Source organism: Lolium perenne, chromosome 5 (genome assembly GCF_019359855.2).
Source record: "Lolium perenne isolate Kyuss_39 chromosome 5, Kyuss_2.0, whole genome shotgun sequence".
NCBI lineage: Eukaryota > Viridiplantae > Streptophyta > Magnoliopsida > Poales > Poaceae > Lolium > Lolium perenne.
Window position 1 is genome coordinate 13,798,388 of NC_067248.2, and position 15,514 is coordinate 13,813,901.

The 15,514-nt window shown below is 43.3% G+C and overlaps 1 protein-coding gene across 25 annotated transcripts; it reads left to right on the top strand.

The window, feature by feature from the left end:
* Positions 1-1,770: 1,770 nt before the first annotated feature.
* Positions 1,771-12,734, top strand: LOC127298941 (uncharacterized). Of its 25 annotated transcripts, XR_007850210.2 has the most exons (16): positions 1,792-2,257; positions 2,630-2,875; positions 3,438-3,558; positions 3,704-3,897; positions 3,982-4,085; positions 4,384-4,425; positions 4,534-4,608; positions 5,214-5,334; positions 7,012-7,143; positions 7,244-8,794; positions 8,877-9,188; positions 9,708-9,911; positions 10,386-10,518; positions 10,865-11,001; positions 11,295-11,391; positions 12,163-12,734. XR_007850210.2 is itself a non-coding variant. In XM_071819742.1 (14 exons), the coding sequence occupies exons 1-3, from the start codon at positions 2,042-2,044 to the stop codon at positions 3,769-3,771; spliced, it is 405 nt and encodes a 134-aa protein (XP_071675843.1). In that variant the 5' UTR covers positions 1,771-2,041; the 3' UTR covers positions 3,772-3,897; positions 3,982-4,085; positions 4,384-4,425; positions 4,534-4,608; positions 5,214-5,334; positions 7,012-7,143; positions 7,244-9,188; positions 9,708-9,911; positions 10,386-10,518; positions 10,865-11,001; positions 11,295-11,391; positions 12,163-12,734. The 25 variants fall into 25 exon arrangements, 1 of the variants encoding a protein (XP_071675843.1); XR_011744565.1 differs by having other exon boundaries at positions 1,791-2,257; positions 2,588-2,875; positions 7,244-9,188; XR_011744575.1 differs by having other exon boundaries at positions 1,791-2,257; positions 3,982-4,107; positions 4,384-4,453; positions 7,244-9,188.
* The last annotated feature ends 2,780 nt before the right edge of the window (positions 12,735-15,514 follow it).

A 15,514-nucleotide genomic window follows, 5' to 3' on the forward strand; every position in this document is an offset into this window, starting at 1 on the left:
AAATCCTTCCCCGGTGCGGAAGTGCGGTTGAAGCTGAAGCTATGGGCTTACTTCATGTTGTCCATTTGGCAAACTCTAAGACTAGCGACAAGATCATCTATGAATTGGATTGTGCCACGGTCGTCAAAGACATGCCTTTGGGAAATGACTCATTGTCCCAGTTAAGAAGTATCTACGGTGACGTTTCCTCCATGCTAAAGAACTTTTCAGTTTGGATTTGTGTTTATGCTAATAGAGCTCAAAACATCGTTGCACATGAATGTGCAAGCTCGGTGAGAAAAATAGGTGTCGACTGTGTCTAGATTAGTTCTTTCCCAGACAATGTAACTAAAGCCATGGCTTTAGATTGTAATCGAACATCTGTTATATGATATAAAGCTCTTTTAGCCCACAAAAAAAAAATTATGCCACACTTGCTACTCAAACTCCTTTTTTGACTTAGAGGAGTAGTGACTAGCCACATTAATTCCGCGCGTCAGTTTAATTCCGGCTCATTTTTAACTTCCTCAACCCTAGAATTAATCTCGGCATACGCGTCCCCATGCATATTTTCTCCTTCTATACTAGTAGTTCTACTAGATGTCTCTGGATCTTCCAATTCGTGTGACGGCGTCTCCACCCAATCAGATCCCACGAATAGCCCCCAAGGTAGGTAAGAGTCGAAATGAACTGTCCAATCAGATCGCAAAGACGTACATCACCTACCGAAGACGGGCCCAAACCCTAGCCCGCTTCATTCCCCGTCCTCGAACTCTTCCTTTCCCATCGATATGCATCCACCCCTCCCTCGATTCCCCCAACCTCTCACCCACCATCGTCGGCACGTCCTCCCTCGCTGCAACGCGAGCCTAGAGCCTCCTATCGCTCCGCCACCCACCCCAACATCCATCGCCACCTAACCTCCGTCGCTACCATAGAAAACACAAAAGAGGGTACGCTCGTTGGTGGTGGCCACCCCAGCCATGGTGAGCCATGAAGCTCCAGAATTCACCTGCAGGAAGACACATACCACACGGTCATGGCTATGGCCGATGGAGAACGACATCGAGGAAGACCTAGTGGTCGCCTGCTCGAGGTGCTACCACCGGCGACCACCTCCCCGAGCTGCTGCTACTAGTAGCCACTCACTTTGTATGCATTCTGCCCTAAACAGAAGCCCGTGTGGAGAAGATAACAAAATATTTTTCCTCTGATATAAGCTTTCTTGGCTACTTATTTTCGTTGTTTCTCTCAAAATACACCCCATTATGGCCATCGTCGTAGATATGAACATATAGTGGGATCTAGGGAGAGAAATTCTCGACCGTAGGCGGGGGACCGCCAGTGAGTTCGACAGCTCCAACGATATGCTTGATGGGAGGTGATGCCACTTTCACGGGAGCTTCTAGAACTAATAAAAAGGAGTGACAAGGCCGAGGTGGCGGCAACACTATATCGTCATTAATAATGCTGGAAACGGTTTAAGAGAAAGCATGGTGGCATCTGTGCCGCCTCCGACCATCATCCGCCGAAACAAGGAACTAGTTACCGAGCCGTTGTCTCGACGGTGGCCCAACCATTGCTCAACTCGTGGCAGCTGTAGTAGAGCCCTAGTGTCGGCGGTAACACTCAGCTCGAGCCGGTAGGTTTTGTACTTATATGACTTTTGGGTGTAGCAAGTTTGGCCCAAAGAAAGAGAAAAGGTTGGTTCTAGCAGAGTTGAGTTTATGATAGTGTCATCACATGCAAAAATTATGTTAGACTAACCAACCACACTAATTTCTCGCATGTCATTATAGTAATTCTACTCCTTCTTTTCGACTTCCTCGCTCAAAGAAATAATTAGAGTCATTGGATCTTCCAATTCGCGTGACGCCGTCTCATCCCCTTCCTTACCCATCGATTGCCGCCGCCGCCCACCCACCGCCGCCGCAGCATCCATCGCCGTCCACCCTCCACCGCTCCACTAGACCTCGCCCTTGTCCTCACCGCAGCGCCGACCCTCTTCCTCGACGAGCACCCCACGGAAGTGGATGCGCTCGTTGTGGCGGCCGCGCTAGCCATGGAGCTCCACGGGTTTACTTGCAGCGAGGCGCGGTCGTGGCTCTCGCCGGCGCTGACTGCCGGGAGGGGCGCAGGAATGGCGACGGGGGGCACGGAGGAAGACCCGGTGGTCGCCTGCTCTGCCACCGGCGACCACCTCCCCGAGCTGCTGCCACCGGTGGCCACGTACCAGACCTGCTCTTCCTCACGCCCCCAACCTGCTCCTGCCCGTCAGGTACCTGTCCTCCTCCACCATGCAATGCTTCTAAATTTTATCACGTTGATTGAAGGAAATCCTGCAGAAATTCGTTGTCCCATACTCCCATCTAGCCATGGCGTCAGGTCAGGGTTTGGTCCTGATGCTATGGCCGCACGATTTCCTTCGAATGTTTTGCCACGAATCTGCAGGGAGAAAACCTATAGCATTTGCCGTTTTAGTCTTGGTTCAGTCGTCCATCATGGACAGAGTCAGCACTAAAAGATTTCACCATGAAAATGTAGTTTATAGATGTTGATTCAGCACCACTAGACGTTGTTTTACTTCCAGCTTGCTAACTTTCCTTAGTTCTGTACCTTTCCTGATATGGATGGACATTGGCATCCAAAGGCGCGCAGCTGCTGCACGGTTGGGTTGTTGTTGGAGACGGAGAGGTTGAGCGGGAGGAGATGCTCAGCTCACCAGCGGGTGGCGACCAAGGCCGCGCTCTTGCCGGCGCAGCTGCCACGGCATGCACCCTGCTGCTCGGGCCGAAAGGGGGGGGCGAGCAACCCTGCACCTGCGTAGCTGCAGGACGTTTCATGCCTGGTGCTACTGCTGTCTGTCTTCATCGACATGGTTCTGCCTTTGGGAGAGGTATAATCCCTCAAGTGTTGGTTTGTGTGTGGACCAATCAAACATGCAAAGCTCCTCTTAGGTTTTCAATAAAACATGTATATACTAATACAACATCCGGTTACTAATTCTACAATGCAGTAACTCCTGGTATCCAAATCAGCTCTATCTCGTTTGAACGTATCTAGAGCCTGCATGTGTTTTCTGAAAATTAACCTAAGCTTAAGGTAGCACTGAAATATGTTAATGCATATTGTCTTGTGTGATTACATAGTACATCTACCGATCTGTAATCATTCTTTCAATTCCCCATCTGGTTTGTAAAGGAGATTGAGCTGCTAGGAATATTTGGTGTTAGTCTTTATCCACACCCACTTAGTAGTCAACTAAAATGAAGTGTTTCTTGAACCGATTGCTTAGTTTGTGAGCCGAAACCGTAGGTTGGTGAAAAAAGATCGATGCTTGTTTTTATCGGCGAGCCATCGTGTTTAGAGTTGTGCAACTACTTAATTTTATCCCCTCTTCCGCGATCTACAAAATAATATCATACCTAGTGCTTGTGTTTGATGTATATATGTTCCAGGCCAGGTGCTTCATGTCATCATGTGGCATTCTTCTCGGCGCCTCTACTCTGCATTGTGTCATGCATGCACGGTTAATCCAACCTTCCAGGATCTTGCTCACAGATCTTAATGGTCCAGAAGGTATATTTTTATTTTACCATCTTAATCAACAATTCAGAAGTTAGCCACATTGTTAACTGTATTTATTTTCTATATTATGTGCTATTCAGATTTTCTGAGGTGCATACAGTTTACTAACTACGCATCTTCCTGTTTATGTGACCAGAATTTGCATACCTTGAAAAGTTGAAATACAGTACTGGGCAGTATCGTTCAGTTGCCTCAGTGTGCTAGCTTTCTTCTTTGGCCATCTGCGCCATTCTACGAACAATGGAGTTTCTAAAACTTCGAAATATGATTCATTGATGGTAGTTTTATATCTCATGACATTCTTGGTCTTCCTAATGAAGACTGATGGAGGTAAACACGCTTTAGCTTTAACCTAATTCAGGCCGACTGATAACAAGAGATTGGCAAACTAATCTATGCAGCATATTACTGCAGGTCTGTTAAGGATGGGGAAAACCCCCATCTTCTCTTTCATGGTGTGGCTGATGTCATCTTAATCACGCACATTCTCGAGAAGTTCCCTTCATGCTCATCTTTTGGTTTGTACCTGAAGTCTAAGATGTAATTAGATCTTTATTTCACTTCATTTGTTCATATGTGATTTCTTATACTGATAGACATCTATACATTTTGTGCATATCTTATGGAATATGGATAAATTCCATTGTAGAAATACATATGCATATAAGAATGGTTACATCTGTCTCACTTTGTTCAGTATCTTTTGCATGCAATGGTTCTTTTTTAGTGGTGCAATATGTCCGTATATATCTTTCCTTCATTGACTTGGCATTGCCACTTTTTTCCTATTTACTTATACTCTGTTGTAAATTCCAGCAGACGCACTTCTGGTATCAACTGGTCTCGTCTTTTACTTTGGTGATATGCTGGCTCATACTCTCTCAAAGTTATGATTTAATCCTAACTATATTTTTCATAAAAGGAGAAAATCTGATTCCTTTGTTTTTCACCATTATTGTGTGGCAGACGGAGTTCTCTGCATCATCGGAAGCACTCATTCTCACACCTGGAACTCGAAGCGGGACAGCCACAGTTATTCAGGTAGATGTTTTTTTTCAAAGTTCTGGCTTGGGCTTCTAGTGCATTTTAGAAAATGAGACTAATGTACTTGTGAGAGGCGTGACTGTACGCTCCACCAACCATTCTGGTTTGAGTCCTCTTCAACTCGAGTTTGGGTGCCTATTTCTTCTGTCAGTGGAAGTTAAATTTACTCAGTTCCCCATTTGGTAATCTAAAGGAAACGTAGGTTGTGAGCTGAATTGAAGTGTTAGTCCTTATCTGCACCAACTTAGTAGTTAACTAAATTGAAGTGTTTCCTGATCCGATTGTTTAGTTTGTGAGCTGAAACCTTAGGTTGGTGAAAACAGATCAAAGTTTATTTTTAGCGACTACCCATCAGCCATTTGGTTTGTAGCTGTAGCCTGGCAGGAGGTATCTTTAGTTTTCTAGTGATTTTTACCGTGTTGTAAAGTTCACTTAAACTGTTTCTAGTCATACTTGACCAAGCTTAGTAATTTTTTCACTTATAGTGGACGCAGATTGAGTTGTAGATTCATTTTTCTTCAATCCAGATGACCAAATATAATTATTTTATACTGACCAACTTAACTTTACTTGTACATGCTATTATCCACCTCGTCACGAAGGCGTTGATCTGGGTCGACACTAGACTGACTTCAGGCCACCTGACAGCATGCATGGCCAAATCAACTTGCTGCTGATGGTCTGGTGTTACACTCTCCTGCTGCTCAGGATGGACAAATTTTAGTAGGTTCCCTCCAGCCTCTGTCCTACTGTATTCTTAGGACCATGGCATTCAGTTCTTGCAACAATACCCTCTTGTTATGTAGCTTTCAGATTGGGTAGGTAGTTGTTTATTTAAGGTCTGGTACTTAGGATGGACAGATTTTTTTGGAATCGTGATTATGTAAATTGTAATTTCATTCTTAACCTTTGTTGCTTTGCCATCTTATTAGAAAAATTGTGGTGGTTTCACATGATTTTACGTTTATTGGTTCTTTCGCTGAAGACATATTCTTGTTCTTAGGACAAGTACGGGGTGGTCTTAATGCAGGATTTAAAACAAATCTTCTCTAGTTACAAGTATGGCATGTATCCATAATTTTATAGCATTGCTAGGATCATGGTTTTTCTTTTGTAGATTTATTGGATCTTCTTTGCTTTGGCTAAAGACTTCTTAGGACAAGTAAGGGGTGGTCTTAATGCAGGATCTAAAACCAATCTTCTCTAGTTACAAGTATGACATGTATAAGCATTGCTAGGATCATGGTTCTTCTTTTGTAGATTTTCTCTTTCCATGCCTTAACTCAACTTCTTTATTTTTCTCTTCAAGTTGCAGGCTTGTTCAATCTGCTTCAAGTACTTATGGATTTTGTCCGGTCATGCTTAACTGATCTACTTTGAATACATTTGGATTTCGCTAGTATTGTTTTCTTGTGTTGATTTGTTCGCTACATTTTCTTGATTCATCTTCTTTGTGGGTGATTTGTATTTTTTTTCTCTTTCATTCTTGCTTTCGTGCCGGATATATCGATCATTTTCTTATTTCACATTCATATTTATGAACTATTTTAATCTATATTAGAGTTTGCTGCCATTTACTTATGTTCTTCCATTATAGCATATATGTTATTCGTACTAATTGAAATATATCTTTTCCAAGAACTACCTTTGTTCTGTAGGAATTTATGAACCCTAGGCATCTTTATGTTTAATGCAGTGAAAAAAGTTGTCTAACCTTGCAATTGTTGCCAAGAGGACCTGGTGGTGGCATCCTTCACTGCTGCCAAGTTATTATTTGTTCTATCCCTGCTTAGATTTGATCCTTTGTATGCCAAATTATTTACTTCGACCATTTGTGTGATGGTATGTGAGGGCCAGGATGTAATATATGATGTTCAAAGTTGCAGGCTTTGTTCACTCTGCTTCTAAGGCTTATGGATTTTGTCCAATTAGGACCGGCTGATCTACCTTGAATGCATTTGGATTTTGTTCGGCTTTAGTTGATCTGGTCGTAGGGCATGTCAATTCTGCTTGACCTGGATTTTCTTTCTTGTCTTGATCTATTGTCTACACTTTCTCGATTCATCTTCTTACTAGATGTTTTGAACCTTTTCTTTCAATCTTGCTCCAGCGCCAGATTTGTGGATCATTTTCTTATTTCACGTTCTAGTTTACGTACAGTTTTAATATAATTCCTTGTGCTAGTCATAATATAATTCCATTATTTGGAATTGATTCAGTATGAATGGAGATTTAGTTGCCAGCTTAAACATTTAGTTTGCAATGACTAAGAGAAGAATGTTCTCTAAGAAATTGATTGATTACACTAGCTTTATTTTGGTTGTATGACAGAATTGCAATTTGTTTTCCTAGAAAATGCTTGGGTACTAGTATTAATCATCGTGGTGCTTGTGGTGACAGGGAACTCTTCTTATCGGCCAACTGTCAAGCTGCTGGAGCTAGGCCAAGGGAGTAGCGCCGCTAGTTCAAGGCTGGAGTTTCATTCCAGTATTAGAATAGGACTACATGAGGTACACATAAGTATTAGAACAGGTAAGGGGTTCAGTGAACATCCCAGGTTGTTGGGATGACATCTCCTAGGTTGTTTGCTCCTTCCTTGGCCCATGACTTTGCCTCGTCTTTGATTGTCCAGAACTGAAGGATGCACTCTCTCGAAGACACAATCATTGTGATATTTCTAGATCATCCAGGGCACTAGGATCGTCGTGGACGCCAGGCCCTTGTGCATTGGCTTCGGAGTGTTTTGCCTTGTAGTTTGCTACCACTCGAGGAGGGAGGCCTTATCGGCAGGTGGTCTGAATGTCGTCCGCAGCCAAGACAAGATCTCATGCCAGACAAGCCGTGAGAATGGGCATGCAATGATGAGGTGGTGCATTGTTTCCGACACTTGGTCGCACAAAAGGCATCGTGGGTGATGTTGCAGTCCTTGTCGTGCCAGCCTTTTAGCCGTCTAGCACCTGTCCTAATTGGCCAGCCAGTGGAAAAACTTGACTTTTGGGGGAGCCAAGGTCTTGTAGTGTGTTTCCAAGATGCACTATTTGTTGAGCCGTGAAAGGAGGCTAGGTATGCTGATTTGCCAGTATATTCTCCGCTAGCATGATGAGTTTGTCGTCGTCCAAGGATAGGCTGGTGTGCTAGATCATGTGCCAGAGGATGATGAGGTATTGTCCTAATTCATGCACCCCGAGGATGCCATGAATGTCCTGAGCCCAACAGTTGGCAGCCAAACCTTCAGCGACAGTTCTTTGTTTGCGTCTGCGTTTGGGGATGTCAGCCCTTTCCCAAGTGAAATCGAAGTTGAGGCGATGAAGAAATCTCGTTCATCTGCTGTGTGAACTGTAGGTCAAGGCCACTCCGAGCACGGATGTTATCAGTGCGGCCTAGGCATTGCCATCTCACGCGCAGTGCCAGGCCCGTGCTCCAGGTCCTGGACTCCCAGCCCTCCAAGTGATGTGGCCGGCACACCCGTCACCACTTGACACAGCAGCCCCCGCCGTTGGCATCGGCGGCTCCTTCCCAGAGGAATCCTCTCTCGATTTTCTCCATCAGCCTGATGGTCTTCTTTGGTGGCGCCAACACAAGAAGTTGGTGGATTGGATTGCTCCAACCACAGACTTGACAAGGGACAGCCTTCCTGGCTTCTGCATCCGCCGAGATTTCCAAGTTGGCAACTTTGCTGCCATTCGGTTGACAAGGGCCGGACTGCATTTGGGCTGCTGTTGGCCTTCTGATTGTTAGTGGGATTCCTAGATAGGAGAAGGGGAGCTCGGTGACAGGGAAATCAATCTCACCGCACTCGATCAAAGTTGCTAACTCTTGGCGTAGTTCACATGTAGGCCGGATGCTTCTTCATATAACTGCAAGATCTCCTTTACCGCCATGGCCTCCACAATAGTTGGCTGACAGAAAAGGATGACATCATTGGCACAAAGCGAGATGGATGGGATCGTGTGCTGCAGGTGCAGCTGCTGTTGAACTCCCATGATGACAGCTCATTGATTCAGCCTTCCCAAAATCCACAGCCTGGCACTGATAGTCCACAGCCTTCCCAGAGGAAAATTGGGGGACCTGGCTCTCCCTTGATCATTATAATCGTGCTTGCCGAAATAGCAGCACAGCCAGCCAGTCAATGAATCGGTCACTGAAACCCATATTGCTTTAGATTCACAAGAGCACAGCCAAGGTACTGGGTTACTTCCCTCAAATTTGTGTAACTTTAAAATTTTCTCAGTAGCACTGTCTTGATATCAATATATTCTGCCAAGACGGGAGCTCCCTTGGTCCTCTCCCAAGATAGCTAGGGCTTGCGGCACGGAACTGCCACGGCAAGCAGCGAGGGCCATGCTTTTGAAGAGGGCGATAGGGAGCATCGCCTCTACCGTAGCTCTCTTGCTGTCGCCCACTTCAAAATCATGCCCCGGCTGGCAATCAGGTGGCCACACCCATCTTTCGTACACACGGCGGGCAGGCATACCCATCGTCGTCGCCTGCTACAACCGTTTGCCGGCTCGCCTTCTCCGGCCGTCTTCTTCTGCGGAGGCATCCAGCTCTTAATTTCCTTTCCTTCTCAAGTTCGCGTATGTAGCTGGTTCCTTTTATGTGAATACACATATGTTTGAGCGTGTCCCTTCCATATTCATGAATGGAAAGATAATATGTAGCATTTCTCATGTATATTATTAGGCATCTCTGTTTTTGTTAGCTTATTGAACTATTCTACATTTTATGAACCACTTCGTAATGTTGTTTGTACTGGAATAGCAAATATAGGCAAATTTTTTGTGGCATAACCATCTTGTGGTTCTCGTGCTTACTACTTGCGTGGTTCTGTAGGTAGTGTTGCATCTCATCTGAACAAAAGGGCAATCATATTAGAGTCAGCGCTAATAAATGTGTTTTTGCTCTTGTGTATGTAATTGCTGATATTGATAATTCTGTGACACTAAATGAATCTGGATAATTTGGTGAATTCTTATGTGAAAACATAGTTGTTGGATTTCTTATGAACATTATTAACCATCTCCATTTTATTACCTTGATGGTGAACTATTCTTTATTTTCTGAACCACTTACTAATATATTTTGTATCAAAACAGTTGGCAAGCAAGTGGAGTTTCTACTCCCTAGTCCAAGAGATGTCAGGCTGCATGAGCTCCTAGGTCACTTGACTAACCGCATCCGGGAAACCTGGAGATGACATATGGTTTGGGAGATGCAACCCTGACACATGCCAGAGGATGTGATGGTCATTAACCTGGTAGTAGCATGCTCAGATTTGGTTGCGTCCCAGCCGTTCTAGGGTATGTTTTTCTTCAGCATCTGCAATATGTATGCTTTGGAACCTCGAAGTTTGATACTTCTGAGCATCGAAGTAAGATTTAAGGTTCAGTATCCAAAAACTAGATGATTAATATTTGCAACTCAAATATATGATTAGTTCTTGTTCTTTTGAGTACTTCAGCGTGCTGTGAGTATGTTGACATCATACAACCTCTCTAACTTTGTTATGGACTCAAAATTTCTGGACATGAATGTGTATTCTTCTTGGAGCAAGTGGATTACTATTATTTAGTTCTTAAAATGCTTTGCCTTGGACTGAATATCTTTTATTCCCTTGCTCAAACTGTTTTGCTTTACAAAATGTTTTACAAGCAGTTGTTCTCTTCCATTATCTGAAAAGTAATTTATACCTGAAATAGTGTGAGCTGTTGTATGGACAATGTGTATATGGACATTTTACTTATTTCTGTATGCTTATTAACATGTGTTTTCAGATTCAAAGCATATAGGAGGAGGCAGTTTTGGAGGGGAACCGGGAGGAGGCACGGTGGCGAGCTGCACGTGCCACTGCAGTGAGAGGTGCTCCGTGGATGCCACTCACACTTCTCCGAGGTCCTACCCTATAAGGTTACCTCTGCCACTATTCTATGTTAATTTAGGTCACTACATACTATTGCCATGCATGTTTCATTCAAGTGTATGTGTTGCTCTCACGGTTATGGATGAATGAAATTGAAGAGTTGCTTGATGCAATCTCGTCTTTCTTGGAAATAATCAATTATTGTACTTATACCTTCAGGCATTGACAAAATTGGGGCTGCTCTTATAACACTTCAGTTTCTCTTTCAAATGTCAATCTATTGTGTCTCTAGATGTACAGAAGTTTCTCAAAGTGGCATGTTTCTTTTATTTTTTCCATGGAAAACCACATCATATTTTTTTTCCCATCTGAACCTTCACATGTGAATTGCAGGTTTATCTGTACCTGGCTAATTACCTCTTTCTCATCAGAAATAGGATCGATTCATTGAGTCTGAAATGCTTTGATAGTTTGCCACTGGGATTTATGGCTTTCGCAAGAACTATGGATGCATTCATGTTGTGTTTTCTGTAAGTATACATGTTCTGTAGCTATAATGCTCATTGATGTCTAATTTTTTACATTCCTTTCTTATCTTGTAAATTCATAATGAAATAAACAGTGGCTTGATACAATCTTGTCTTGGAAATTATGAATGGATTGAAGAGTTGCTTGATACAATCTTGTCTTGGAAATATAATAACTACACATGTGCTTTTAAGCTTTAGATGTGCTGCATGTATAGGGCTGATCTTATTGGCTGTTTTCAGATCAATGGACATGAGTGATATGTGTTGATGTATTTGTTGGTTCTTGCATGCAGAGAGATGGCACAAGCAATGTCCACTCCCTATTTGGAAGTGATGAAGCATGTCAGGTCGGAGAGCGGGTTGTGCTCCCCAAGCCAATCCTTGATTACTGTAAGCAGATCATGCATGTGTTGGGTACCTACCTCCGCTTATTGTTTTGCCATGAATTCAGTTTGTCATGTGTTGTTCATGTTAGTTACATGAGGTTTAGATCAGTGGCTAGACTGCACTATCGAACATGTAATTGTTAAGTACCTTGTTTACTGAAGTGGTGGTAGGGTGTAGGAGTGAACAACCTATTTTTTTACCAATCCCGGTTCTATTGTCATAGGCAGATGCCTTTCTAGGTTTGCCCCTTCCGAATTTCTCTGGAAATTTTAATGTTGCTCATACTTGTTAGTTGCTGCATCATTGCACTTTCAAACTAATGTCAACATTTTAGGAAAGTGGTGTTGGGTGCATGCTGGGTTTCTCTCTATGATTTTGCCGTACATGTAGTCCTCAAGATCCTTCAAAAAAATTGATACATCTGTCACTTGAGCATAATTGATCAGTGACCTTCCTTGAGAAAACAGTAATTGGTTTATTGCGGGTCATTAAAGCCATCTTATTCTGGAAGTTGTTGTCAGTCTGCCATGGTAAATCCTGAAACTTTAGTAATGATATGCGTTGTGGTATTTTTCAAGTCCAAACAAGTCCCTAAATCAATCTCTTGTATTCGTTCAAACCGTGCTCGCATATCCTGTATGCTAATAAGGTGGTGGATTTTTTCATTTTGGTTGAGCCTTGTGGGTGTTCCCGTCTCTTGTGGCTTAATTTGAAATTTAGTAAATTTTTTTTTCTTATGTTGTTCTGACCGATCATTTGTTCTGATTGTTCCAGGATTTTGAGAAGGATGGAGGATGGGAAGAGAGCTTGGCTAATTGACAATCTGCATGCCCATTTGTGAGCTTGCCTTGTACACGTGAGAAAAGCCAATTAGAGGCTGACACGTTGATGGTTGTGTTCCAGTAGTGCCATATTTTGTTGATCCTTGCTAACCGTGTATCAACTGCCGCGAGAGCATTCAGCTACTATTATTTGAGTTGAGGCTTGTTTCCTCTTGTTTTGAATGTTAAGCAACTAGTGGAAGTAACATGTGTAATATTAGTGCCGTGATAGTCGGCTTGTGAATGTGCTTGTGACGACTGGAATTTGAGACTTTGATTATGCTCCAGGCTGATGATATTGCGATGGATGAGATGGTTTGTACCGCAAGTGTGCATGCAACAACTTCAATTAGCTCAGAAGGATTACTCCGTATTAAGAAGCTTGCACTTGGCTCCTAGTACCTAGCTCTGTCCAGGTTTACTCGTGTGTCTGTTGTAAACTGGATGAATCAACGAGTAAATTTTGAATTTTTGACTACATCCTCAAGTTGGAAATGTATGTTATGATGAATCATTGTTTGAGAATTTGCTGGCAGCCAGAATTTCTCTAGCTCTTGTTCTTATTCTACTTTTGGTGCCTTGTGTTTCTTGTACGAGAGTGAAAATATGAAGGGCCACATGAACATGCTTGATACTTGGGATTTTCACAAGTTTAGCTTTGAGGCAGAGCGTGCGTACGCAATATCTATGTTGTGAATTGTCAAACAGGGCAACGAATAACTTGGAATAAAATTCATAAAATCTCTAGCTACGGTATGCATCTTTGGTGTGCATGTCCACACAAATTAGGATTGAGGTTTCTTGCCGTTGCAAAATGAGTTGGAGCATATGTTCGTTTGAGAATTTGTCTGCCTTTGCTCGTAGTAGACGTCACTGGGGAATGACTAAATAGAAATTTCGTAAGCAAATATTTGCAGCATGCCAAATGTATAATAACACACAACATAACTTTTTTCTTCTCTTGCTAGAAAAATTCTTCTTGCTACTCTCTCTCTCTCTTTCTCTCTCTCAAAAAAAAGAAGCTTGTCCATTAAAAAATATTCTTGTTAGTTTAATAATACAAAGAAATCTAAGAATAAACCAGAGACACTGCGTTTATAGCATGATTTCTTGTGTCCATGCATGGTGGTCCCACCTGGTAGCCTGGGAGTGAAGTATTGGCTTTGCATGATGCATCGGGAGTTGATGCGTCATTTTGGAGATGCCAAGCACCACAGCAGAATTAAATAAGGACATCTCAATTAAAGGGACGGTTGGTGTCACGGAGATTCCATTCATGAGGCACTTAATCCCAGCCAATCTGGTAGCCTCTCCAAAAGATTAGCACTAAACAAGATTGTGCTGCAGGGAAACAAAAAATAGCTTAAAGGATCACAGAAATTGGAGCTCAGTTTTGAAGTTCAAACACCTCAGCCGGCCTCCTCCCTGTCTATATATACTAAGACATGTACACGTAGAGGCGGAAGTTCAGCTACACCATCGTTAGGAAACAAGATAAAACCAGTCAAGCAATTCATGGATGGAAATAGCTAGCATTTAATTAATTAGGAGGGATGGAAGCTCAAAATCAGTTGAGGCAGCAGTTATTACGGTGACCCATCCTATCCCACGAGCAAGAGCTAATCACGCCTCGTTTTCTTGTGCTTTATTCATCTCGATCATGCCAACTCATCTAATCACCTCCCGCCTCCTGATTCAAAGCTCGGTCCTCTCCTTTCCCTCCAAACTCCTGGCCTCTATAAGTACAATCCCTTAACGACACACCGCGTGTGGTTAGCGCGTGTGACTATGACTTAGACTTTGACTTTGTCGAGGAGAGGAGAGGAGAGGACATCTATCATGGCCGTGGTGGCAGCGCCGAGCCGGGACAAGGTTCGGTAGGCGTTTCTCGCCGGATGGATGGATGATGGACTGCATGGAATCGACGACGGCGGCAAGGCGCGCATGGCCGGCCAGCGATGTTCAGGTGCATCTCATCTATTCTGATTTTGTATTCCGCGCGCGGTGAGTGCAACTTATAGGCTTTGAAATAATTTACTTGGAAGGGTGATTAGAAAAACAATTTTGGAAAAAGTTATTAACGAGAGCAGCACTTTATTTATTCTCCTTGTGTACAAGTTAAGTCTGAACATGGATGCAAAAGAACTTTTAAAGTTTGAAGCTGCCGTTTTCGTCTTTGCAAGTACACGATCCAACTTTTCATACGTTGGAATCGTTCTCCGACTCGCCCATGTAAATTGCCGCCCCGACAAAGCGATTTCTCTCAGATTCAAATTCTCAATAATAGAATTGAAAATAAATGGCCACCGCGGATTGAAATTTTTATTGCTTTTATCCTCGGGCCGACGCAGGATATTAAAATCCCCCGCTAGCAGCATAGGTAATGGTTCAACATCACACATACGTACTAATTCGGATAGAAATTCGTGCTTATGACTATCCTGGGCCGCCCCATAAACGGGGACCAGCGCCCATTCATACCCATCGCATATAGACCGTAAACCCAGCTTAATACAAAACTCACCAGTATCAACCTTTTGGACCTTTAGTGTCGCCAAATTTATGCCAACTAAAATCCCACCAGATCTACCCTGAGGTGGTAGACAAAACCATGCGAATTCAAATCCGTTCGCAAGGTCTCGCAGGAAAGGTATACCAAAACTAGACCTTCCCGTTTCTAGCATGTGCTACATTGTTTTGATTTCTTTTTTCATGCCCAACTCCATTGTGTCAGGTTTGATGCATACATATTGAAATCATGTACTGTAGAAGACTTTTGAGATTAGACAGATGTTGTTCTTTGCTCTGGATAGCCTGTGTAATAGTGGAGCAGTCAGATTCCCTCTCTGGCAGCCAGAGCTTCAGACTCTGGGCGTCACAACAGTTTTGAAGATACTTGCCAGCAGCAAGCACAGCTTGACCCGTATGGTCCCAAATGACGACTCCAACCGAAGCTTGCCCTGTTTCAGCGATGTAAGAGCCATCAACATTAACGTTGAGCCATCCTAATCCGGCGGCTTCCATTTCTGAAGGCCTGTCTTCATTTTCATTGTTTCCTTGCTGGTTTCTGGTTGGTGGTTCCCCAGTGGCTTCTTCCCTTTTGGGTCTAATGACGTGTTTTCAGAGGTAACACACAGGTTAGCATCTAGATAGTTTCCATAATTTTGCCTGGTGCATTTCTTTTTTGTCTTGTCCAGCAGAACCAACTGCCAGCCCTCACCTGTTTTAATCATATCTTCTTCCGTGGGCAGGAGAAGTTTGATGATAGCCTGGTGTTTGAATATTATGAAGCCATTTTGTTTTAC